Raw genomic sequence first — 27,049 nt, forward strand, 5'->3', positions numbered from 1 at the left:
TATAAAATCAGTAAAGAGACCTGGCTACTCTGCCTGCAAATCTAAAGAAATACAGTTTTTACTATCTCTGAAAGTGTAGCATTTTTTAAATGAAGTTTTTGTCTGCCTGTACATGTGCACACCACATTTCATCTGGTGTGCAGAAGCCAGAAGAGGGTGTTAGATCCCCAGGGGCTGCAGTTGCAAACAGTTGTGGGTACTAAGAACCAAATCTGGCCTCTCTGTAAGAGCAGCAAGTGCTCTTAACTGCTGAGTCATCTCTTCAGCCTCAAAATGTATAACTTTTAGTTATGAAATTTTCCTTTCCAAATAAGCATTTAGAACAATTCTTAATTAAAAATATAAATGAATTATGAACACATAAATATTATAAACAGTGTAAACTTTAGCCCAACAAAATATGAATTCTCTTATTCATTAAAATATTGTATAGTCAGGGCAGGGAAGTTGCTCAGTGGTTACGGGCATGTTTTGTTCTTCTAGAGGACCTGTGTTTGGTTTTCAGCATCCTTGTCAGGTGGCTCCTGGAGATTTGACACTCTCTTCTGGCCTGTGTAGGTACCTGCACATATACATATGTAAAATATGTAAAAAAATAAAAAATACTGGGTAGGCAGACATATATTGTACATCGTTTCCTTTTATTCTCTATGCCATATAAATACAAGAGAATGATGTCATCATTTTCCCTGCTCTGCCCCTTTAAAAAGAGCATTCAGCATATGAAAACTAGTGTTCTGGTTTTGTCTGATGAGATGTTCCCATGGATAAATGACTGCTAAGCTCTCTCGAGAGTGGTATTTGTCTCTGGATTTCTCATTCATTCAGTTCAGCTGATTGGTCAAACACAGAGTGTAAAACCTGGATCTTGTTACTCTGCTTGTTGGCAGGAGGCTTGGAGAGAGCTGCGAGGTGGTCTGGCTTCTCTGGCAGTGATCTATAAGGTTTCGCTGTGATTTCACCTTCAGAGAACATGGGCTGTAGAAGCGCAGGCTCAGAAAAGGCTTTCCTAAAGTTCTCACTCTCTCTGTTTTGCCTTAGGGATTCTTCTTCTTGGAAAATGTTCTTTATCTTTGCCAGCACGGCATTAACACAGACTGCCTGTATCAATAAAAAATGTTGAAAAGTAATGTTTCTTTTTAAGATACTAGCAACTACACACAAAAAGTCAGTAACATGTCTAATATAGTCAATAATCTACCTGTTTTAATTTAAAATGTCCTTTGAGGAAACCCTGACACATGACAAGCAATAGATTGGTTCCTTATCCTAAGTATGGAAAAGTGTTTAAATAAAATATGCATAAAACTAATCTCTGAAGTGAGAAATGCAGCAAGTTCATTCATTCAGCTTATTTTGCATTCCTAATGATGACAGTGAGCCAAGCAGGGAGGGGCAGCAGCATCGTCCACGAAGCTAAAGGAACTAGTTTACCTTACAGAAGAACTGCCTGAAGATAAATTCAGATTTCAAAGCACTTTAATTTTCTAATAGAAACTTTATTGCAGTAACACATTACTTCGTTGTGATATTTCCATACTGGTATATATTGCATCTTAATCTCATCCACCCTCTCTTCACCCCCCACCAGTGCTTTGCCTTTCTGGTAACCCTTCCACTAGTTTAGGTCTTTAAAAGAACCATTATAGTTCATATGCAATGAGACAAAACATACAATACTTTCTTTTCTGTGTCTTTTTTATTAAGTGTCTTTCTGCTTAACAGGATGTCCTCGAGTTCATTCCTTTAACTTGTTCCAAATGATATAATTTCATCTCGAGGGTTTATTCTGCATTGATATGGATGATCATGCCATTTTTGTCTTCCTTCTATTTATATACTGTACTAAATGTATTGATTTACAAATATAGAACCATCCTAACATCCCTGAGGTGAAACTGACTTAATCATGTTGGGTGATTTTTTTAAGATATATTTCTGAGTTCAGTTTGCAAGTATCATATTAAGAATTTTTGCTTCTAATTAATTTCAAAGATAATAAAGGGTTACCAAAGATTATATTTTGGCCTATAGTCTTTCTTTCACTTCCTTTTCTTCCTTTCTCATTTTTATATTTGTAAAGCTTATATTAATGGCTCAAATATGTTTTGAAAGGTAGTGTTTTATGTGTTGATTAAAAGCACACATATTTTGCTACTATTGTATGGAATATTGTGTAGATATTTGTTAAATCCTTAGTGTATCTAACTCTAATGTTTCTTTGTTGATGTTTTGTCGTGTTGGTGAGAGAATGTCTGCTGGAGTCACCCACTATTGTAGTCTCATCTCTGCTTGGATGTTGTGTAGTATTTGTTTAATAAGATGGAGTGACCCAACTTTCAATGCACACATATTTATAACCATTGTGCCTCCTCAATAGATTGTTGTTCTTAGATTTGAATGTGAAATGTTCTCCCATAGGGTTGGTCCCCAGGTGATGGACTTATTTTGGGATGTTCTGGTAATTTTAGTTCATGGGTACTACCTACAGAAAATATTTCTTATTTTCTAGGGGTGAGGCATATTCTAGGGGCTGTATCTTGTCCTGTATCCATGTCCTCCCCTGCTTCCGCTGTCGTGCTGTCTCTGCCTCATGTGCCTTTTCATTGGTTCCTCCTATGGCTTCTCTTTTCTTGTTGATAGCCGACTCTTAAAGCACAGTTCCTTAATTCTCATATAGTTCATCTTATTAATGCTTTTCTTTATATTGTGTGGGGGGTTTTCTGTTCAAAGAAGTCATCAATTATACCCAAGGTCATGAGAACATTCTCATCTATTATATTCTAAGAGCTGTTTTATTTTGTGTTTCACTTACAGATTTATAATCTATGTGGAATAGCTATGAGATAAGAGAAAAATACTTACCCCAATGGTACTCAATAGATCTACCCCTACTTATCAGGAAAATCCTTTTTGTATTGTCTTAGAACATTATTGTCCTCAGTTTCTTTGTGTGTAGGTCGGTTTACAGGAACTTCATAAAATGTCTTCTATTTTTCATTTAATTATTTATTATTTTAGTTTTTTGAGATAAAGTTTCTCTGTGTAGCTTTGGATCCTGTTCTGGAACTCACTCTGTAGACCAGGCTGGCCTTGAACTCACAGAGAACCGACTGCCTTTGCCTCTTAAATGCTGAGATTAAAAGTGTGCACTATGTGTTTTCTAACTGGAAGAGTAAGTTCTGCTAGTCTGTGAGCATGGCACATCCTCTGCTTCTGTCTTTTTAAAGTTCTAAATTTTTATGATTTTGCCATAGTTCTTATACATTTTGTTAACGTTTATCATATTGCAACATACAGCAATACTAAACTTTTTCCACAATCTATAAACTTAATGCAGTCTAAATTAAAATCTGAACAGGTGTGTGTGTGTGTGTGTGTGTGTGTGTGTGTGTGTGTGTGTGATGTTTGGCTCCACATGAACCCCAACAATCTCTCATAGGTGAGTGCGCTCTTACTCCAGATGCCCAGGCAAATGTCCAAGTGTGTCTTGACCAGCTGATGCTAGATTGAACAGGAAGAGCTGAGGGTGTAATTCAGCTCAGTTAGTAGGGTTCTTGCCTAATGTGCACAGACACCTTAGGCTTGGTTTCAAGCAATGCATAAGCCAGGCATGGTTGTAAGAGCCTGTAATCCCAGCAAACAAGAGGTGGAGGAGGCAGGGTTAAAATCAAGGGAATAAGGGAAGCGTATGTGTTGTGTTTTACAGTAAGGAGCAGGCAAGACAGGGCAGGAGAGCAGCCTGAGGCCTGAAACCATTTGCTGCCATTCTTTCAAGAAAACCAGAGCTTCATCCACTCTCACAAGGACGGCTCTGATGCCTTCCTTCTGTGGCAAAATGGTGGGATAGTGCCCTCCGCATGACTGCAAAGGAGAAGAGCCAGTCCAGCGACAGAAAGAGTGAAAGCTGGAGGACGGCAGTGAAGGGAGAAGAGAAAGACAGCGAAGCAGCAAGGCCGCTCGGACAAGGTTCCAGACAGTCAGAAGCTCCAGCCTTGCCCCCAGTGGAGCTGAGGGGCTCGTGTTCATGCCGGAATACCAAGTGCGTCAGAGTGCTGAGAGTCCCAGAGATGCTACCGCACCGTCTTAACAGCGGGAGAAATCCATAGTTCGTGCAAGCCTTAATGTCCAGTGCTGCGGTTTGTTCTGAAGGTGACTCATTGCTCAGTGTCTTGCCGGGATCCATTGTGAAAAGGACATACTGTTAAGGACTGCACTGTGCTGGATTTCAGACTCCACAGAAAGGTCAACATTCCGAGGCTCTGAGGATTCCAGAGCAGTGACAGGGTGTGACAGTCAAGGAGAGCGGCTCTGCCGGTCATTGAGAAGTTTATGCAGAGGGAAGTGCAAGCTGTGGGGGCACAGCGGTCAGTACCCACAGGGGTCTCAGTTGGAGTGCTGAAAGGTCAGTAGATACAGTTCCCTTCCCACGGGTTACCTCTCTCCCATCACCAGTCAGAGGTTCGCCGTCTATTTGCTTCCCATACTCTTTGGGGTGTCCGAAGACACACTTGGACATTTTTCTGGGCATCTGGAATAAGAGCACACTCACCTATCAGAGATTGTTGGGGTTCATGTGGAGCCAAACTTCACGAGAGGCGTGCCCACTCAGCCCTGTTACCACTGCTGGGGCTGTCATGGCTCCCTGGCATGCACACAGAAAGCCTGTGAGGTGAATACGGCTCTGCCACACGTATCACTGGCCAAGCCAAGTAGAAAATGCAGGCCTCATCTTCGTCCACTGTCCCCACTTCCCCACCAGTCACATCCGGCAGACTGCAGTGTTCGAGGACAAGAAAGAACTGCAATCCATGGGCCTCAGCTGGGGGAGGTGGGTTAGTGTTTTCTTCCTTTCTTCCTTCTTTACATTATTTTTTTCTTGCTTGTGTCTAATTTTACTTTTCATTTTAATTGGATTTTTAAATTCCTGTCTTACTGCTTTTAGCTCTTTATTCTATATTGTCTCCACCTCTTTCTTTCCTGTTGTTATTGGTGGTGGCACTGCTGTTATGTTTCTTACTTGTCTGCTGTGTTTCTGTATCCAGAAGATTTGTTTTCCTGTTGTTACTATGATTATCTTCATCCCTTTGAGTGATACTTCATACAGAACTCTCAAGAAAAGGCTTCTATCCAGGCGGTGGTGGCATACAACTTTAATCCCAGCACTTAGAAGGCAGAGGCAGGAGGATATCTTTGAGTTCAAGGGCAGCCTGGCCTATAGAGCGAGTTTCAAAACAGCCAGGGCTACACAGAGAAACCCTGTCTCAAAAAACCAAAAGGGGAAAAAAGGAAAGAAAAAGCTTTTTGCTAAGACCCTCACATAACATTAGAATAGATGTCTGTCGAATGGGTGTGCAAATCCAAATATAGAAATACAAGAGCTATGAGTCAAACAAGGTCCATGACTCCTCCAAACGTTCATATGTGAATCCAAAGATACCGAGGCATATGAAACATCTCACCAATAAACAAGATCAACTGGAAGGCAAGGTGTCAGAGACTGAAGACAGAGTGAACAAATAGCACACTCAGACACTCAGATGGCAGTGGAAAAGGTAAATCATGACCAGTATAAATGGTAATTGGGGCAGTGATTAGAAGACTAGGTTTATGAATAACAAGTATTGATGAAGGAGCCAAGTTATAAAAGACACAGAGAAGCTTATTTAGTGAAATAGCAGAAAACTTCCAATATATTCCCAGTGCAAGAAGAATTTAGAACCAAGTAGCAGTAAGAAGTTTGGATACCTTATGTAAATAGGAGTATATGCCTTAAATATACACAGAAGCAGGCCAGCACACTGTGGAACCTGAGCACTGGTTGGTGGGGAGTGGGGAGGGTCAGACGAATCCCTGCAGTATATACAAGTCAGCTGAACTGATGCAGTCTAGGTTCAGTGAGCCTGTCTCTGAAGACCAGATGAACAATGATCAAGGAAGATCTCCAATATACTCTTGCCTCTGTGCACATATGCATGTGTACATATACACATAACACACATACATATAACACACATATACATACACACAACTTTCCAAACTGGCTGATTGTATTCCAAACAAGACCCAAGAAATTCTGCCTGCAAGGAACTCACATCACTAACAAAGTCATACACAAACTGCAAGTGAAAGACCAGAAAATTATATTCTACAAAAAGTAAATATGAAACCAAGCAGGAAAATCTATATTCACATCAAACAAAATATACATCAAAGCAAAATGGTCAAAAGGGACAAAAAGGCCTCTATCAACAGAAGGAACTATACTAAGTGGTTTTTCATTGCTCAGAGAAGTAACTGAAAACCATTTTAATAAAGGAAAGGTTGGTTTGGCTCAAGGTCTCAGGTCTCACCTGAGGCTAGCTGTCTCCATTGCTTTGGCATTGGAGATTTTAACAGAAATTCACAGATGAGATATCCAATTAATTATGCAATGCTAATCAATCTCATTAATAATCAAGAACATGTAAACTAGAAGCAGTATTATAACACCCACTTTAAAAATGGCTAAAATAGAAAATGTTGACAGTATCAGGCACCACTGGTGACATAATAGAACTGTTATGATCTTCTAGGATGTGTTTTAATTGCGAAAAGCCATTTTCAAAGCTTTTTTACAGCACGTATTTAGTGATAAGTGCTTGCATTTCCTATAACCTAGCAATTTATTTATTTATATACAGTGTTCTGTCTGCATGCATGCCTTCAGGCCAGAAGAGGGCACCAGATCTCATTACAGATGGTTGTGAGCCACCATGTGGGTGCTGGGAATTGAACTCAGGACTTCTGGAAGAGCAGCCAGTGCTCTTAACCTCTGAACAATCTCTCTAGCCCCATAACCTAGCAGTTTCAACAAAGTACATATGTACAAAAATATGTATGGCAGCTGTAAAGGTTCAAAGTAGGAGTGATCTAAAATGCCCATGGGTAGTTGAGAAGAAAAAGGAATTTCCACCCCTAAAACCCTATACAGCAATGGACAGGAATAGACTCTGCTGTAAGTAATGAATTTCATAATGACAATGCTAAGCAGAAGCAGCAGATGTGAAAGAAAATGTGTGCCATGATTCAATCTACATTCAATCTAAAAGGCTGACTCACCCACAAGTTGAAATGTCAGTCACACATATGGAAGAGAAGCAAGAATGATGTTGTTGTAGTAGCTGGCAATGTTTTCCCTCATGGCGAAATAGACCAATAGATCTTGTGATAATTCATCAAGGTAAGACCTTTCTTGAATTGTGTTTTTAATAAAGCCTATATGGATATTTTTAATGGATGGAAATTCATATAATTGATACAATCTTTTATATTTTTGTCATGCCCAGCACTTATAATCAAAATATAGTAGTTGTGTTCTTCAAAGTCATAGACCCCAAATAATGGAATACTGAACTAAAGCCATCATGAGGCAATGGCTATCACTAGACAACAAGATATCTCAAAGCAAAAGTTAATCTCTTTTGACTAAATTTTTTCAAATTTACTAAATTTGACTAAATTTCTTTAGATAGCAGTTACCTTTAGAGAAGTAAAATCATTTTTATTTATATAAGCAAATCGTGTCCCAAGGTTGTTTTGGCAGGAATCAGACGACTAGTACGGAATCATTTTGCACAGCCAGTGGTGTGCCTTGGCTGGTGACATTAAAGCTGATACCAGATGCCATAGTATGCTACTTCTAACAATGTGTGAAATACATTTGTGTTAGAATCTAGCAGTTAACTTACCAAATAAATTAGTGCTGCGTAGGAAGCATACATTATGCTAGTTAAAGCAGTTTTTGCTGGAAAAGAAATTATTTCAAACAAAGAACCCTTTCTGACCTGCAAAAACAACAAAAAAAAAGTTTATTAAAATGAAAAATTTCAAGATTCCGATGTTATATTTTACAACATTAAGAGAATTTAAAATTTTTATCTAAAGAAAGTTGTCTCTATTTTTAACTATCTGGGCTTCTCCCCTTGTGAAAATCCATTATTTTTTGCTTTTCCCATTAGCAAGAAGACATATCCTTTTACTAATAAAAACCAGCTGCAAGTCTACACAAGTCTGAAATTTCTGTTTCTGAAACCTGAACTATTTCAGCGTTGCAGCTGTGAAATGCACTGGCTAGGAGGTGCTCCCCTGAGAATTAGAAAAGGCTTTCCTTTGTCCAAATCCGTGCAATCATTCTTTACTAAATTACTCACAGCCTCAATTAAGACAACAGTAATCAACATGCTAAGCATTTCCTGGAGATTAATGACCTGCTTGGAAATGTTAATCATGGGATTACTGTAGCCAGCCTTGACCTTAGATGATCAGTAAACTTCAGGCCGGGCTCTGGGCTCTTACCCAGCCTGCCGCTCTGAAGGATCTATGCTAATGATGAATTTGCCTCTCACATGTTTCTAGTTTCTGGTAACATGTGTTGTTGCCTTAAACATACCAGTGTAGCATATTCATACAGCCACCCCTTTGCTTTGAACAGGCTATGAATTGAGGCTGTAGAAAAGCATTTCCTTCCCTCTCCCAGTGAAGTGCAGTTAACCATGCTATTCATCAGCGTCAGTGACTGTCCAAATAGTAGGGCTGTAACTAATAAAGTCATAGAAGCACACAGTAGACAGTGCATTCATGCTAGAAAGAACAGTGTGTGCATGGCATTAAAAATGCTAACGCTGGGACTGTGCTTCAGCTCAGTGAGTGCATGCTTGCCTAGCATGCTCCAGTTCCGACTTATTCCCTAGCATCACCAAAAAATAACCAAAACAATCAAAAATTTACCCACCCATAGGAGCATGTGTTTCAGCTATTGAGGGTGGAAGGGAAGCTGAGGCAGGAGGATTCCTTTAGCACAGCAGGTTGAGGGCAGCCTGGGCAGCATAAGATAATCTCATTTTGCAAAAGTTATTTACACTATCAAGAAAAAAAAGCCAAAATAATAAATGATATCGGACAGGTTAGGAAAATGAACTTTAAGCAAGAATATATTCTGCAGCCTTTAAGTATGCTTCTGAAGTGTATTTTAATAAATTTTTATGCTACAGGTGTTGTGCTGCCTGCTTCATACACTGACAGGGTAGCAGATAGAACGACCCTAATGTTTATAAAATGTTTTATTTACTTAGCTTAAATAAAACAGCAGTAATGCCAAATATGTGCTTTATAAACATTCAATTTTATCCTTAGAACAACCCCAGGAAGGTGACATTTTTTATTGTTACCATTCCACAAAGAGCCAAGGAATAAAAGAAGGACCCTCTTGCAGCAACATAGCTGCTAAGGGTAAAGTTGGACGCGCATGAGGAATCACACCCAGGCCTGCTAATGGTAAACTTAGATGCACATGAGGAATCACACCCAGCTGCTAATGGTAAAATGCATGAGGAATCACATCCAGGCCTGCCCCTGGTTGGATCAGTAGGCTGTCCTGCTGGGAAGGGGGAGGATGGATCTAGCACATATTTATGCCAAGGTTTTGTCCGGAAGACAAGAAAATTTAAAGTACTTAGTGAAGTGTCCGGGCACAGGTAGCATTAAGTGACACAGATCACAAGAAAGCCATGTTTGAGCAGCTGAGAAAATAAAGATCCAATTAGACATAATTGTAGGGTGGAGAGTTACCAGACCTGACTTCATGTTGCTCAAAATCACCTTGCTGAGGACAGGGGAAGAGCTGGGCACACAGTTCTCTCTCTGTGACTAATGAACAGAGGCTCAGGAAGAAAGTTGGTAGAAGCTGCATGGCCATGTCGTTGTGCAATAACTCCCTGCCACATGTATCAGAAAAGCTCCTAGCACTGCACCTTTCTAGCACAGAAAGCCTGGCTCAGAATCTTGTGCAGCATTATTCGTGAGAAAGCTTTTATTCAGATGGTCCAGTAGAGTTCAGATGCCTTATCCTTTTGGTCAACTTGGAGCAGTATGTCTTTGAAAAGTTCTTTTTGGGAAATGGCTTTTCCCAGGTCCAAATCACACCTGCTTGTTAGTCTTGTGGCAGGCCCATCACCCACAGAGCTGATATTTGTAAATGTGCATTTTAATTCTTAACTGGAGTACACCCTGCAGGGTGCAGGGAAGGTGGGGGGGAGGGGTAGAGTTCAGTGGGCTTGAGTGAAATCTCCAGGCAGCATAGGGGCTGAGGTTCACTCGGGTTTTGCACACATCTTGCCCTGTACCTCCCATGTTGCCTCTGCACAATACCGTCATCTCATCCTCTCAGCCCAGGAAGATCGTTCAGTTCTGTGGCCCCGCGTTAACTGGCCTTCCAGAAACAACAGCTCTGTCTGGAACTGACGTGCCTTGGCTGAAGTCAGCATCTAAGCTGACTATCTAGGTCACTGCAGCAAGAGCAGCTGCAGGCTGGAGGACTGGTGCTAGGAATGTCGGAAACCTCCAGGGCATCCTCCACTCAGGGTTTGCATTCCTGAGGCTCAACATTATTAGCTACTCTTCCATCCCTGCGGTCTCAGCTCAGCAAAACCTGGGAAAGTTTGGGGAGTCGTATCTGTACAGTCAGGTTCAAAACCTCTGTGCTCAGGTCAGTCTGACCTTTGCAAATTCTCTAGGTGACGTGTTTGGATTGGGTCTTTAGGCAGATCATGTTTTGTACATATTTTTTTATTTTAAGCAATAAAAACATAAAATATGTTTTGCACATATTTTAAAGGCCCCAGATCTGAGGATCCATTCAAAAGACCTAGGAGTAGACTCTTTGACAGGCTCTGGGCCAGCAGCATCCTTTCTCTGCTCATCTTAAGGAAACCGTTACTGCAGATTTTATGTTAGACTTCCCCTGTACCAAAGTCTCAAATATCAGTCTAGTTACATCATCACTGTGCTAATGAAAGTGCTCCTCCATGTCCATGTTTTACAGGGAAGACATCTGCTTCACTGCTATTCCACATTAATAAGATAAGTTTGGTAGAACCAATTAAATTATTCCAGGAACGAAGGATGCTTCTTTCTAGCATTCATCACTCTCAGAGACCCAAGGTCACTTGTAAAAGAGAAAACTTCAGATTGGTTACTAGGCCGTGATTTTTACATAAAGTGATATCCTCCGGGCATTCAGACAGCATATTCCTCTGAACATTAATTCCAGCTGTCACCACAAAGCTTCATCTGGAAGCACTTGGGAATATCAATTGTGGGTTATTAAGAATGAACATAGCTTCTCTATGCTGTGACTCTCAAGTCTCAACACACTGCATCCATCCATGGATGCACTCCATCCACAGAGCAACCCCAGGCCTTCCGACATGTCTCACCCCATGAGAGCAACCCAGACCTTTCTACACGTCACACCTCACCAGGGCAACCCTGGCCTTCCGACACGTCACACCTCATGAGAGCAACCCTGACCTTTCTACACGTCACACCTCACCAGGGCAACCCTGGCCTTCCTACACGTCACACCTCATCAGAGCATCCCCTCTCCTTCCTATGCATCACACGTTCTACATCCCTTTTGTACTCTCGACTCTGGTGCTACTGTGCTCACATTTTACTTCTGTCTATGCCCTCACTGTACCTTCAGGTTTGACCTGCTGTTTCCTTCCTCACTGCAAATGGTTTCCTCTCTGAGACAAGCCTTCTTGCCACTAGTCATCATATTCACTGCAGTGTTTCCCTCACCCCTAATGCTCAGATATCCTGAAACCTCGGACCCCAGATTCTCGTCTACCTGCTCCCTCCCACCACATACTACTGTTTCTGCTTCCCTAAAAGGCCATGTTCTCTCTTACTCAGGTACCTCCATTATGGACCCTTCATGTCCTCTAATGATTTTCCTGCCACCTCATCTGGTTCGCTCTTTTCCTTCCAGTTTTGTGTAGAATACTGGGTTTCCTAGACAGTCTACAGTGGTCACTCTGAATGCTTCTACAGTCTGCTTTGCATCCTTTGGTCAAGCACTTGCTCCACATGACTGACAGTGTCTGCATGTCCTGTTAGCTTCATAGTCCATGGAACAAGGATAGAATGTACCTGGTACCTAAACTAGTAATTTTATATATCAGCTTTTGATAAATATTTGCTAAGTTAATTAAGAGGTTAATTAATATTCACTTACTTCCCAAAAGAGATTTAGATAACATATTAAATTGTAAATGAAGTAAGTAGGGCAGAAAGAAAGCTGGCTCCCGTGACACATCAGACTTAGCTATGTGTAAACATTTACAGAGAGCCACTGAGAATTCCTTCTAGAATCAGATGCCCAAAACGTCATGGAAGGCTGAGACTACAAAAGAGAACAGAGAGAGAGCTAATGGAGAAGCAAGTATGTGAGCTGCTGTCTCAGGCTCTCCAGTCCCTTACTGGACCAGATGCCTTCACACGACTGCGTGTGAGGCCTGCATGTGCATATGGTGCAGGGTGGGATTTACAGCTGCAGTTCTGAAGGTGAAACACAAACAGCTGTGACCACCACAACAGGAAAGAAGGAAGCTGTTCCCCACCTACCCTTGGGATTTTCTCTTTGGGATATGCCTTAGAAAGGTGCCTGACATTCTCAGGGTGGTGCAGAAAACCCTGAATTGAGAAAGCTTGAAGGTTGGTCCCAGGTTATTCATTAGACCCCTGGAGCACAAATAAAGAAAGAGAAAAAATATTTAGCTAAGAATCTTCAAAAATTGAATTGGCTATTGTTAGATTCAGAAGTTGCTCAGGGAAGCTCACCCTTTCTGAAGCACAGTTTGAGTTAGTGAAGACTGAAGAAAGAAGGTCCCTCCTGGAGACAAACCCAGATAAGGTCTCATGCATGCTAACCAAACCACTGTTTGTAAAAGAAAAGAACTGGAAACTAAATTATTCATCCTCCCAGTAACAAACTCCAGATTACCTTTTCTTCCCAGAATACCAGAGAAGAGCTAAAATAAACTCCAGCTACATTTGTCAATGTTAGATAAAACCAAGACTTTTCAGAAGGATCCTTACAGTAGAATGCAGTCTCTGTGAATGGTAAGCATACATGACTATGTAAGTAGACATGTCCAATTTAATAAAAATATAAAAGTATATACAGAGATGTTCACCTCAGCTTCACAGTGATCAACTCTGTGAAACAATGGAGAAAGGGCTAGAATGTGTTCCTTTTTATAAAGGGCATTCTGAGGGCAATCTGAAACACATTAGGGCTCACTTCTGGTCATGAGAAACTTCTGCTAACTTATTTTGGTGTTTTGAACTATTTCACTGCTAATTAGTTAAAGTTGCATCATTAGGCAGGCCCCAAGAGGAAATTTTTTTTTTTATATTTGCCAACTGTAAATTGATGTCAAAACAGACAATGACAGCACATCAGCCTTGGACCAGCCACTCCATCTCAAGTAAGCTAATGCAAATGAGGTAGATATATATGACACATATCTCAAAATCTCATTGTCAGTCAAGGCTAATGGCAAATACATTGTGGGTTTATGGGGGGTGGTAGTTGTTGGTTGTTTGCTTCGTTTTTGTTGTTCTTGTAAGTGGTTAAACACACACACACACACACACACACACGTACACACATTATGTGGAATGCAAAGACAGAATTTTTCTGCCACTAAATTTTTATGAGTATGGAGAGATTATTCTCCATGGATTTCTCATATTCCTGCACAAACTGTATGTTCTGAGCAAGGGGCATCTTTAAATGTCAAAAAGCTTTCAGAGCTACAATGAGTGCATTCCTGTAGAGAGATGAATCTTCCAGATATGTCAGAGGGCGCCCAAGATAATGTCCTCTCCTTTTTCTTCTGCAGACACATTGCAGGGTAATGGATACCCTGCCCCTTTAGAAGAGAAGCTAGGCAGGTGTTTCAGTGTCCCTGGAACAGGCTGATTCTTCATTTCATGGTTCCTCTCTCCTGCTACATTAAATATGAGCACTTAAATATGCACAGTTATGTGTCATCCTTTTTAAGGAAAAGTAGGGAGCCAACAGGATATAGCTCTAGCTAATAATTTACCATGAATAGGAAATCTGCACCCCTGACACATGATGCACAGACATACATGAAGGTGAAACATTCATAGATAGTCTCAAGTCACCGCTGCAGCCCATTTCCCTGGTAAAGGCAAACATTGAATGTGCACTATCTTTCACCAGTGAACCCAAGAAACACTGGCTCAGGAACTTGGTTTTCTGCTGTAATTACTTGAGCTTGGAAGGATGGAGACCCCTCAAACAGTTATAAGTCATTTTAGATAGTCTAAGAGTAGAATGGATGTAGAAAAAAAGAACAAAAACATGCAAAGAAAACAAGTTAGCACATTGCTTCATCATCTATGCAAGTGCCTGGAATCTTAACTCTGGGCTGTTCGTATGAACTAAGAGTCTTCTCTTTGGATTTAACCCAATGTGAGCATGGTTTCCTCTCCTTTCAGCCAGTGTTCAAGCCAATGTGCCTGGTATGAGATGCTTGTTGTGAAAGTCTCTGAGTCTCCTACAGAGCAAGTTCAGATGTTTGAACAGCATCCAGTTTGAGGTATCCAGTGTTCTGGGTCATAACATTTAAAAACATTCAGACTTGAAAACATTTTAATGGTCGCTCCCCTTAACAAGAAATAACAGAAGTTCCCTGAAGCCATGCAGCAAAGATAATCATAGATAATCATAAATACTAGTGAGTACACTGAGTGACCTGATAGATGGATACCCCAGCTAGCACACCAGAGGTTTTGGGGAACACTGAGTGACCTGATAGACGGATACCCCAGCTAGCACACCAGAGGTTTTGGGGAACACTGAGTGACCTGGTAGATGCATACCCTAGCTAGCACACCAGAGGTTGTTGGGGAACACTGAGTGACCTGATAGATGCATACCCCAGCTAGCACACCAGAGGTTTTGGGGAACACTGAGTGACCTGATAGATGCATATCCCAGCTAGCACACCAGAGGTTATTGGGGAACATTGCAATGTTTTGGAGGGAGGAGCAAAACAACTACTTTGAAAAATCATCATACTTACATTTTCTTTGAACTATTTGGAATGGAAAGTTTTACACAGCTCAATTAAATAAGGTAAAAAAAATTCAGCATTATTTTCCCTTCCAGACTTAAACAGAAACTGTCCTGCATCATTTCTCTTATTCAACTTTATCTTTTTCTCATGAAGAATCCCAAATTCACTTCAGTTTTATTTTTAAATTAAAGAAGTTTTAACATGTTATATATTCTTTCACAGTTCTGTGCAATATAATGTACTTTGATCATATTCTCATTTTTCTCTCTGTTCTCTCTCTGACATCCTCTTTTCCCCAACCAGTCCCCTGTCATGCCTTTTTGCGGGGAAGAGGTGGCCCCACTACTGTAATTGGGGTGTTTGTATGAGATAGGTTGGGGTAATTTACTTGTGCCTGTGTCACTCAAGAAAAATGACTCACCCTCCTCAGCAACCGTTCACTGCTTCCCAGCTGGTGAAGGAGTATCAGTGGGCTCAGCCTTGTGCAGGTAGCCACTGCTGTTGTGAGCTCATGGGTGAGAAGGCAGTGACGTCCAGAAGATAGGGTCTCCCATCATTTCTTCCCACATTCTGGCCTCGCCCACCACCCCTTCCATGATGTTCCTTTAGCCTTGAAGTGATGATGTAAATGTCCCATTTAGTGCTGAGCACTCAGCACTCATTTATCGTCAACACTTTGGTCAGCTATGAATCTTTAGAAAGTCTCCACAGCTCATGTGAACGCAACACCCACTTGCCTGTGTGCTGTACAGGGGTTGGCTTGGTGCATTCAGCTCTCTCAGCAGCCGGTGAGATATGTGCCTCAGCTCCAAGAGTCTACATGCCAGCTGGGGCTGCAGGAGTTTGGCCACTGATTTGGAAGAGCTGGATATGCTGGTTAATCCTTGAATTAATGTTCCCCGGTTGATCTGGGCTAAAGCTAGAGCCATTCTGACTTTGGATGTTCTCTGCACTGGATCTTTTTTCTGAAAAAAATAAGCTTTGACAAGAATCTGATATATGTTTCTCTGATATGTTGCTAGCATTTACTTTCAGCAGAAACTGAGTATATAACAACACTGTACATTACGTCGTAAACTTACTCAGCCCAACAAATACACCCTCTACTGTATTGATGAGGCAAGCAGGTCTGCTTTTTGTCCCACCCAGCTCCCACACAGCTAGCTTTACACCCAAAATAACAACACACAAATTGTATTCATTTAAACACTGCTTGGCCCATTATTTCTAGCCTCTTCTTGGCTAACTCTCATATCTTGCTTTAACCCATATCTAGTAATCTGTGTATCACCATGGGGTCATGGCTTACCGGGAATATTCTAACCCACGTCCATCTCGGGCCGGAGCTTCATGGTGTCTCCCTAACTCTGCTTCTTTCTCCCAGCATTCTGTTCAGTCTACTCCACCTATCTAAATCCTGCCCTATCAAAAAGCCAAGGCAGTTTCTTTATTAAACAATGAAAGTAACACATAGACAGATGACCCTCTTACATCATTTCCCCTTTTTCTGTTTAAACAAAAAAGAAAAGCTTTAACTTTAACATAGTGAAATTCCATATCACATCAGTTATCAAGCAAGAATTACAGTTACAGTATTTATATCTATTTTATCTTTTATCATAACTAAGGAAAACTATCTATCCATTCTTCAACTCCATCAAAGACTCCAGAAGTATATAATATTACCTAAGTAAACAAGAAGTAAGCAACTTTCAAAACTCTAGAAATGACAGAGACATCTCGCTGTCTGGACAGTCACCCAAAGTTCCTCTGTATCATTGAGGCATCCATCTTCAGCCTACAGGCCCATAGAATCCAGTAGACAATTCCATGAAGCAGGAAATTTCGAAGGCAGTTCAGTCACTATCTGCTGTGTCCTGCAGAATGTCTCGCAGACTCTTTCATGAATCAGGAACCCCAAAAGACCATCTCACCTTTAGGCAAGTTCAGCAGTCCTCTGTCTGTCTGTTTATGCAACAGTCCAGGCAAGAGCAGTTTTTTGCCCAAATGGCTATCAAACTCCATAATGAGCCTCTTCAATGCCCATCTTCCTCTTGAAGTAGACTGGTGCTGCCAGGAGCAGATGTGTCTCATTGTCATGAAAAAGCCCTAAGTTATTAAAACATTTAAAATGCCATATTCTGTATTCTTTGAAAGATATGAAAAATACCTATCTGAAATATATCTATGTACATATAGAAAATCTAACATGACTACAAGCTTGACTATTATTGATGATTATCCATTAACAACCTATATTTCCTAATTATACAGTACATTTTTAAATGAACTAAACAATCACAATACCTTAATCAATATCAGAAGTACATATACATATAACAAAATTTACCTTAACTTTATAGCAATAAAGTAAAATTTATACCAATGTAAATTATTCATATCTATATCATATCCCCCATTAAATATAAAAGAACATTTATAAACAATATTTGGAAATATGGGCGCAGTTATTTCTCTCCAAACTGCTTCCTGCTGTATGGGGGCACTGTTAATTAGGTCTTTCATGGTATAACCTGAGTGCTAGGTTCATCTCAGTCATTAGTTGAGTGAAGTAATTTTTGAGGGTGTTCACAGCAACCTTTCAGGAGGGCATGGTCTATCATATCATATTGGTATAGAAGCAATCCACAGAGTCTCATCCTCTGTGAAAACAAAAGAACTTTTCCAAAGCATCATAACTTTAGATCCAAATTTTGAAGTCAAGATAGCTTTGTAATATACATCCTGGTTCATCTTAGCAGCCCACACAATAAGTTGTGCCTCTGTACTTAGTTCCTTTACAGTCAAAAAATTTAAAGAGAACACAATATACAGAATCCAAACTCTGTGAATTTTTCATTTTTACGTGGCTTATTTTTACTCTATCACTTTATTGTGTCTCTTTAAAGACTTTACCCTTTTTTAAGCATTAACTTTATTCTCTATATTCTTTTTCTTCCCTCTTCCAAGCCTACGTATGTCTAACACTATGACCCATTTAGAGGTCTTTCATGTCTGAATCTGTCCTATTGCATTGTCTGTTTTTGCTTTGAGCTTTTAAATAGCTAAGTGCTTAAGAATCTAAGCTGTGGCTTTCCAAGGTCAAAAACAGGTGCTTCGGGCTTGCCCTGCCCAGTCCAACATGGCGGAGTCACTCGTGCCTCTTAGCCTTGCACATTACACTGCTAGCATGGCGGAACTGTTTGTGCCTCTGAGCCACAATGACCCCTTTTAGGCACACAGTGAGTCTAGTTGCCATCAAACAAATTGTAGCACTTTACTCCAAATGCTCCATTCAAAAGCTTTGTCTCCCGCAGGAGCCAGACAGAGATTGCAATGGTGGCACAGCCCAGGAAGACGTGTTTTAAAACTGCATGGCTTTTTTTTTTTTTGCCTCCAGGTAGGAGCCACACTCAGCACTTTACCTCTGAGAATGAGCTTTTTATCTCAATTACATCCAAATCTGCCAGGCACAGCACTGCACAGCCTGGAAACATCTCTGTGTATGGCGGCGGGAATCCATCCTGCTCTCCTGCCTGTCTAAGCCCATCCCACAGTCTTCCCAGGTGCAGACAGAGAGCGCTGAGCCATCGGCATGGTCTCAGAGTACTTTCTTCCCGATCCTGAGTGGGTACACAAACATCCAGTCTCATAAAAGCCATTGAAATGCTTTATAGTTAGAGTGTGCACTGGCGGCACAGCCCAGGAAGCCACGTTTTAAAATGGCACAGCTTTTTTCCTGCTGAGGCTGCTGAGCCAGGAAAATTTCTCTGCAGCACACCCTAGCAAACAGCAAAAAGCTGTGTTAAACTCTCTCTCTCTCTCCTTTTTAAGCCCTCCCAGGTTTTTTTTTTTAAATATTTATTTATTTATCATGTATACAGCATTCCTTCCATGTATGCCTGCAGGCCAGAAGAGGGCACCAGACCTCATTACAGCTGGTTGTGAGGCACCATATGGTTGCTGGGAATTGAACTCAGGACCTTTGGAAGAACAGACAATGCTCTTAACCTCTGAGCCATCTCTCCAGCCCGCCCTCCCAGGTTTTTAAGTGGATTTGTGGATCTCTGTGAGTTCAAGGACAGCCTGGTCTACAGAGTTATTCCAGGGCAAAGATATACAAGCAACCTGTCTCAGAGTAAAAGTAAAAATAAAACAAATACAGGTTAAAGTAAATCCACATAAAAATGTAAAATACACAGAGAATCTTGATACTGTATGCTATTATGCTCTCTTTCAGTTGTTTGAATGCTGAGGAAGGAGCAATACCTGCTAAAAGATATTTGCTTATAAATGCTGCTGAATTAATCCAAGATAGGTATTTTGAAAATACCTTGGCTTCAAAATTGAAGTCAAAAGGTATGTTACTTTGGAGAAGAGATTTTGCTTTTGTTTCCACATAAAATGAGAGGCTGTGGATTCATTCTGAGTTAAGAAAAATCAGGTTTGATCACGGAAGACCACCTGAGAAGTCTCTTGTAGGAACAGATGGCCCAGATGTCTGAATTCTACATCCATAACAGATTCAAGATGCTGCCTGAGATAATCAAGACTTACTGGATACTCCAGTCAGGACTTGATGATAATTCTAAATTTTCTTTAGGTCTTCATAAGATTATCAATGCCCCCAACCAGCTGGAAGTAGTCTGAAATACTATGCCCACATTCTCAAAAGATGGACTATGGGTATTTTCCTTTGTTTAAAAAAGGGGGGGGGGTGGTGCAGAAGAATTCTCTGTAATCTGTAAATCATGTATTTTAATAGAAGGCTGACTGGCCAGGCAGGAAGTATAGGTGGGAGAACCAGACAGGAAGTAGAGGTGGATAAAAGAGAACAGGAGTATTCTGGGAAACAGGAAGCTCCCGCTCCCATTCCAGCCTAGATCACCGAGAAGCAAGATGTAACCTACCCGGCTGAAAGGTATTGAGCCATGTGGCTAACATAGCTAAGAATAATGGGTTAATATAAGCTACAAGAGCTAATAAGAAGACTGAGCTAATGGGCCAATCAGTTTATAATTAATGCAGACTCTCTGTGTGATTTTCTTTGGGGCTTGCCGGCTGTGGGGTAATTAATGGGTGGGACGGAAACCCCAACAAGCAGGCCCTCATGTTACACTCTACAATTTACTGATAACCCCTAACTAAAGCTTGTGTATGAAAACATTAATTTTTCCTTAGGATAAAGATTGAGAATAGAATTAACCAAAAGATAGAATTGCTTCATTTCTATTTGGGTTTATGAGTTTTTGCTTATTTGTTTGTTTTTTGAAACAGGGTCTCATTGTGTCCTCCTGTGTCACCCTGATTTGTCTTGAATTTTCTATGTAGACTGGGTTGGCCTTGAACTCATAGAGATATACCCATCACCACCTGCCTTGAGTGCTGGGATTGAAGGCATGTGCTACTATACCTGGTGGTCTGTGGTATTTTTACATTGATTTTAGGGGCTGTTTTAAAAAGTAGACAAGATTATGTTTTTCTTTCTTTCTTCCTTCTTACCTTCCTTTCTTTGTTCCTTCCTATCTTCCCTTCTTCTTCCTTCCTTCCTCTCTTTCTTTCTTTCTTTTTCTTTCTTCCTTTCCTCCTTTTTCCCCAATACTTGAGTTTTAACCCAGCATCTTGTACATGCTAGGCAAGTGCTTTACCACTGAGCTTTGTCTTAGCATTATTTCTCCCTTTTGTTCTTAGACAAGGTCTTGCTAAGTTGTGCAGGCTGGGTGTGAAAACACTCAGTAGCCCAGTGAGGCCTTGGATGTGCAGCCATTCTGCCCCATCCTCTGCATGGCTGCTCTACAGCCCTGTACTTCCAGGCTCCACTCTAAACAATAATTCTTAACCAAGCACTGCTCTATATATGAAATATTCAAGCAGTTACTTAAATATTTTTGCAAGTTTAAGGGTTTTATTCATGAGCTAGAGTATAGTAAAGGAAGCTAAATCAAACATCCTATGTCAGTAAGTAAGTCTAAGAAACCCTGCATGTCAACACTTAAGAAATCCTAGCAATTTCTAACAAGACTGCAAGACTGTAGCTTCATCTAAATCAAACATCCTATGTGCCAGTCAGTAAGTCTAAGGAATCCTGCATCTCAACACTTCAGAAATCCTAGCAATTTCTAACAAGACTGTAGCTTCGTCAAAATGTCTAACATGTATACATGGTTCTTGCACTCTGCTTGGTGGTTCGCCACCGCAACACTGCGTAGAGCATGCTTAACTGTACTCCAGGCAGCAAACAGGCAGCTTCATCACTAATTTAAGCAATTTTGGGATCATCAGACCATCCTTAGGGGGAAAAATTAGTTAGGCATTGGCTACAGATAAGCAACATTTGAGTCTGTAGTATTTTGTTAAACTTAATATATACATAGAAATATCTGGCCAGGCAAAGGTGGCACTCTTTTAATCCAGCACTCGGGAGGCAGAGGCAGGCAGATCTCTGTGAGTTCGAGGTCAGCTTGGTCTACAAGAGCTAGTTCCAGGATAGGCTCCAAAGCTACAGAGAAACCCACTCTCAGAAAACAAACAAACAAACAAACCCAAAAAACAAAATATCTGTTAAGCTTTTTTCTTTGCAGTGAACATGTGCTCACCTAAGAGCTTACATTTTATATATTTACTTTAAAAATAGACATCACCAGATTTTAGTGTTTTTCTTACTATTCATTATTTTTCATTGAAGACAAGACAACTGGAAGATGGTCTAGCCCACCGTGATGATGCATGTTTGCCCCGTTTGGTGTCCTGACATGGTTTGTTCTCTAAACTTTTCGGAAAAGTTCTCGGTCTCCCAGGTAGCAGTAACTACCGCCATGCAGGCAGCTGAAACTGCTCCCCTCCTAAGCCACACTGAGGAAAGCAATCTAAAAACAAAGTGATCAAAACAGGCCAAAGGGATAGTGACTTGCTGTGGTTTTCTTCCCTGGATGTGGTTGAAGGGCAGCCCAGAGGAGTCTGCTGTAGGCTGAGGCTCCACTGGCTCCACATCTCTAGCTGGGCGGGGCTGACCCTTTGCAGCTCCTCCCCCAGCTGGGATTGGCACTGGTTGTTCTCGCTTGTGGCTGCAGTTCACCTACACTCTTCCTCACGATAGTTATTACTAAGAGTAGTCAGAACAAACAGGCATGGGCATGGGAAGTTTCCCCTTGTAAACTTTGTCTCGGTGTTCGAGTGGTCAGTGTTTGGGGACTCTACCATGGTGGCAGTTATGGACTAATACTATTACTTCTGCAGATTCCTCTCGTTTTCTACATGACAGGATCTTTGACTTTCTTCTGATTGTTCTGAGACACAGTCTTGCTCTCCAAGCCAAACTAGTCTCAAACTCCACCTGGGCTCAAAATCTGGACCCTCCTTCCTCTCACTCGAGTGACGGGGTTGCAGTCATGCACTATTTGGCCTTGGGTTCTTCACTAGACCACGGCTTGGAGTCACTATCTCTATTAAGCAAACTGATTTATCCCACCAGACTAATCAATCTAATCAACGCCCCTTCTACATTTTCCTTTTTGCTTTTTGGTCTTATATAAAAATAAGGTTAATTATCATTGATAATTTGGTCAGCTCCGATCTCATGTAGGGGTCAGATAATTTAAGTTGATCAAAACATGAACGATTGTTAAAAACGGTTTTTCATGCAAGCCTGCATTGTAATACGGACGTATTTAGCTGTTACCGTGAAATCCTGGCTGACTTTCCGTCTTTACCTGTGGCTCATGACTATGGTCTTGTTTCCCTCTAATGCTTAGTTGTTACAGTTTGGTCTTGAGCAGCCACACATGCCTTTTAAAACACTTTCTTTAAAATAAAGCGAAACAAAACAAACCAACAAACAAAAATTTTCCCATGTATTTTTCAAGGCTTTGTTACTTCCAACAATGCAATGCTCTTGATCACTTGTATCTTCCCAACTACAAACCGTAGAACTGGTCCTTTCCCCGGGAAGACATGCTCCTGTCGCCTCAGGAAACTGATGTAAGAAAGCAAAAAAAAAAAAAAAAAAAAAAAAAAAAAAAAAAAAAGTGCGCATGCGCACGCACATGCGGGCAGGAGTAGTTCTCGCTTACACTCTGAACAAACGATGACAGGGAGGAGCAGCTGCCTACATTTCTCCTGTGGTGTGCTATATTTGTGATGCTGTCAAAGCACTGTTACTTTCAGCAAGTTTCTTAACTAGCTAGTTCTAATAGAAAAAAAAGGGTTTTCATTCTCAGCTGCCAGGTTTTTCTTCTCCTCCTCCTTTTTTTTTTTCTGCCTATGCTATGTTGTTTGTCTGTTTTCTAAATTTTTTTCGTTTTTTGTTTTCCGAGAGACAGGGTTTCTCTGTGCAACAGCCCTAGCTGTCGAGGAACTAGCTCTGTAGACCAGGTTGGCCTTGAACTCACAGAGGCCTGCTTGCCTTTGCTTCCTGAGTGCTGGGATTAAAGGCGTGCACCACCACCATCTTTGTCTGTTTTTCTGAGAAGATAATGTGTCTGGTTTTAAATAAGACATCGACCCCAAATGAAGCGATCTTCATGCTTGCCTGCTAGATTTCTCTTAGACGCTCAGCCTAGCATCTGGTTCCAGTGGAATTGTGGGAGTTCCTTTGCACACTGCTCGCTGTCATCTGAGCAGTTCGCAGAGGTCAGGGAGTAAAGGCTCCGCCCAAGCACCCAGAGGGCAAGTCAGTAAAGTGGCTTCTGGAACCCTGCTCTAGATTTCCCCCGGCCTTCCTGTTTCTATGTTTGCATGGGGCACCCAGATAGGGTTTCTCTGTGTTGTCTGCGGTTTGAACGCTGACCTTTCATTTCTTTTATCACAGCTCTTACTACCCTCTGCCTATAAAATCAGCCCGTCAGTAAACTTATTCAGTTCTTCCTTTGTACTGTCCCAGAATTTGAGCCCTCGCCTATCCACCCCTAGTCTAAAATACATTATCTCTTCTCCAGGTTAGTGGATTAGCTCCCTGCACAGTTCCCTTCTCCCAACTTTGCTTGTTTTCATTATTTCAACAGCAAATAAACCGGAGAGATCCCGTTCAAACAGGTGTCAGATCACACATCTTCCATTGGCTCAGTTGATGTTGAACTCCGACTGAAAACAAAGCTCATACAAGCCCTGTGGAGATGGTGGCTTCACCTCCTTGACCCCACCTTCTTCTCTTTCCTTTTTCAATATTTGTGGAACTTAATCAGGAACATTTTGTGAAAGTTGAAATCGTTCTTGCCAAATCCAGACAAAACCAGAGCTAGGAGACTGAGGGGAGGGGTGAGTACTGAGGTAAGCAGGGGTGAGCACTTTCTCAGGAGGGTTCTTCCTCTTCTACACGTTTTGTGCATCTCACACACAAATGGGTTTGTGGTCTAAGTCAGCAAAGTAAATGGGGAACAGTGGGCGAAAGCTATCATCGTGTTCCTCCTTAAATGACCTAAGATGCTCATAAGGAAAGAAATTCAAGGTGTTGTTGGAAACAGGATAGAGCTCTTTTTAGGGAGAAGGTACTCATCTGAACATAAAATCACAGTCTTAGATCAAGTGACAATGATACTATCAGAAGATAGAGCAAGGTGAAAGGGGTGTAAGGGGTATAAAAATTTGCAGGTTTTTTTTTTTTTTTTAACAAAATCTCAATGTCTCTAACTTTGGCGTTGGAGGAAGCACATTTTGGAAAAGAAATAAGTCATTTCTAGCATGTCTCTGGCCTCTAGGACTCTCCCTGATGCTTTTTCCGTAATTGTTGTACCTGCTGTCCTAGGTTCACTGGACACCTGTCCATCTCTCCTCTTAGAGCTCCAGAATATGGCCAAGGAAAGTCTCTGGCATTTCAAAATACCTTGTACGAAGTCCAGGGGAATACAGAGACGGAGGTAACTAGACTCTTTCTAACTTGAAGGTCTGGAATGTCAGAATTTTGCCTTCCCCTCTCCAGTTTTCCATCCTTAGTCTGTCTTGCTCAGCTGAACAACCTGTGTGCTGCCCAACACCTGTCCACCTGGGATCCCACACTTCACGTCAGTCTTCTTCCAGGTATAGACACCCAAAGAAAGAAGGCTTACTTTCTCTGTTAGTCTAAAGTCAGAATTATAAGCTAAGCAACTTCAATTTACAGCTCAACTACATAGATTGAACATAATTTGTTACATTCCTTGAATCCAAACTGCTAAAATTTTATTATGTCCCAACTCTCTCTCCTTCACATAGTCCACATAGTCCTCTATCCTCCTTAATAGTCATTATTCTTCCAGTGACTCAAGAAATGCAGACTCTTCCTTACCTGCATGGCCTTGCCATCCCACACTATCAATTTTGTGATATACTAAGTACTACACTCCCTCTATATTTCCAATGTTTCTGGCAACCATTTATAACATAATTTTACTAGAAACTCTGCCTCCATTAAGAAAACATTAGCACTGGAGAAGTACTTTTTTCTTTTCTCCTGTGTGTATGTGTGTGTGTGTGTGTGTGTGTGTGTGTGTGTGTCATTCACATGTCTGTGCTCATGTGCATGGGCTCACGGGGAGGCCAGAGGAGGCTTCCTATGTCCTCTTGTATCATTCTCCGCCTGATATTTCAAGACAGGTCTTTCACTGGCTCTCACCCTATCAGCTAGGCTGATCAACCAGTGACCTCCCAAGACTCGCAATGCTAGGGTAATGAACACATGCAGAGGCCTGGTTTTTACGCGAGTTTTGGGGACGCAAACTCTTGCTTGCAGAGCAAGCGATCTTACCCATTTAACTATCTCTCTACCCCTAAGAACTACATTCAAAGTGAAAATTGGGTGTCATTTCCATCCTCAAAATCTTCTCTGTCATATGTTTGTGTTATAATTAAGACAAAAAGATCAGCCTTTTTTGTTCCATGACATCCAAAGATAATCATGTCCTAGGTCTGGGTTAAATTAATAATACTTACTAACTTTACCAATACAACCATTCTTCATTAGATTAAACTCACTGACAGGGATCACATCCTGTTTGTCTCCACAGCCTTTTCTCCCCAATCCCAAGCAATAGGGAGGTGATGATAAGTGTTTGACATGGTTTATCTTGAGACATGGCTAAAACAGCCGCAATGTCTTTCCTAATGAAACATGTAAATTTTATGATTGCCATGTTGCTCAGAGTGCTTTTGGGTTCAGTTTCTGGTTTGGGCTAAAAACTTGATATGTGACATTGCCACATGTCTTTTCCGGTGTCATGTAACTTTACACTGTATTGTTCTTCAAAGCTGATACTTGGTATAATTAGGTTAGATAAGATCACGTCTTTCTTTACTTTAAACATCTTCAGAATTCCTTCTTTCCCTCTGTATCCAATTCCAATATTTTATCTCCTTCAAATCTTTTATGACACGGACACTTTAAAAACCCAGTGGGTATGTATTCTGTGTGAGGTGGTAAACTTTCCACATTAACATATACATATTCACTCTGTGTCTCTCCAGGATTAGTTTATCTCAGTTAAATGTTTATATTCACTTAATTGCCTTAGATCTTACCTAAGTGTTTCTAGCTACTTTTTCCAATTTTACATTAAACAAATCTTAAGTGAACTACATTGTCAGTTTCTGCTATGAAAAACTTTCAGATTTTTAATCTAATGGCACAGTGATTATCTTTAATCTTAATTGATCTACCTCACTCACTTCCTGGTTTATCTCTCTGCTATCCAAGGACTCCTCCCAGTAATTAGAAATTTCTTTTTCTAAGCAAAAATAATGTTTTCTTAAGCTTTACCTACTGATATCAGTATTAATGATTTGTATGATACATAAAAATCCTGTATTTTGTCTTACTTTGAAGATTATAAATCACATTACCTGATTAGACTGTGATATTCTTAGGATGGCAGGGAGATCATCTTTGAACTCATCTGCAAGGTCCATGACTGCCTTCTGGATCCCCTCAACTAAGGAAAGAAGTTAGGAGAAATAGCCCCTGACATTCACAGGACTTTGGAACACTGGCCCACCTCCTGGGTAACTGGGAACACAGGGAAACCTGTGAGATTTGTCCCCAGTTGTTCCCACGCCCATATCCCAGTTTACAGTAAGGAAGTCATACGTCTTCCGGAGAAGTTCTTCAGCACCTGCCCGCATATCCACCCAATAGGTCTGACTTCCAT

The 27,049-nt window shown here is 41.0% G+C and overlaps 1 protein-coding gene across 1 annotated transcript; it reads right to left on the minus strand.

Moving 5' to 3' along the window:
- Positions 1-816: 816 nt before the first annotated feature.
- On the minus strand, positions 817-27,049 carry Spata9 (spermatogenesis associated 9). Its single transcript, XM_038323742.1, has 5 exons — positions 26,989-27,049; positions 26,745-26,833; positions 15,674-15,901; positions 7,731-7,826; positions 817-1,101 (listed from the first exon to the last, which is right to left on the minus strand). The coding sequence occupies exons 1-5, from the start codon at positions 27,047-27,049 to the stop codon at positions 817-819; spliced, it is 759 nt and encodes a 252-aa protein (XP_038179670.1).

This window comes from Arvicola amphibius, chromosome 3 (assembly GCF_903992535.2).
Source record: "Arvicola amphibius chromosome 3, mArvAmp1.2, whole genome shotgun sequence".
In the NCBI taxonomy this organism is placed as follows: domain Eukaryota; kingdom Metazoa; phylum Chordata; class Mammalia; order Rodentia; family Cricetidae; genus Arvicola; species Arvicola amphibius.

Coding starts and splice junctions, on each gene's coding strand:
- Spata9 (XM_038323742.1), bottom strand. CDS start 27,049: ATGGAAGTCAGACCTATTGGGTGGATATGCGGGCAGGTGCTGAAGAAC. Junction 7,827..15,673: donor AACCCCTGTACAGCACACAG/GCAAGTGGGTGT, acceptor TTGTTTTTGCAG/GTCAGAAAGGGTTCTTTGTT. Junction 1,102..7,730: donor ACGCAGCACTAATTTATTTG/GTAAGTTAACTG, acceptor TTATTGATACAG/GCAGTCTGTGTTAATGCCGT.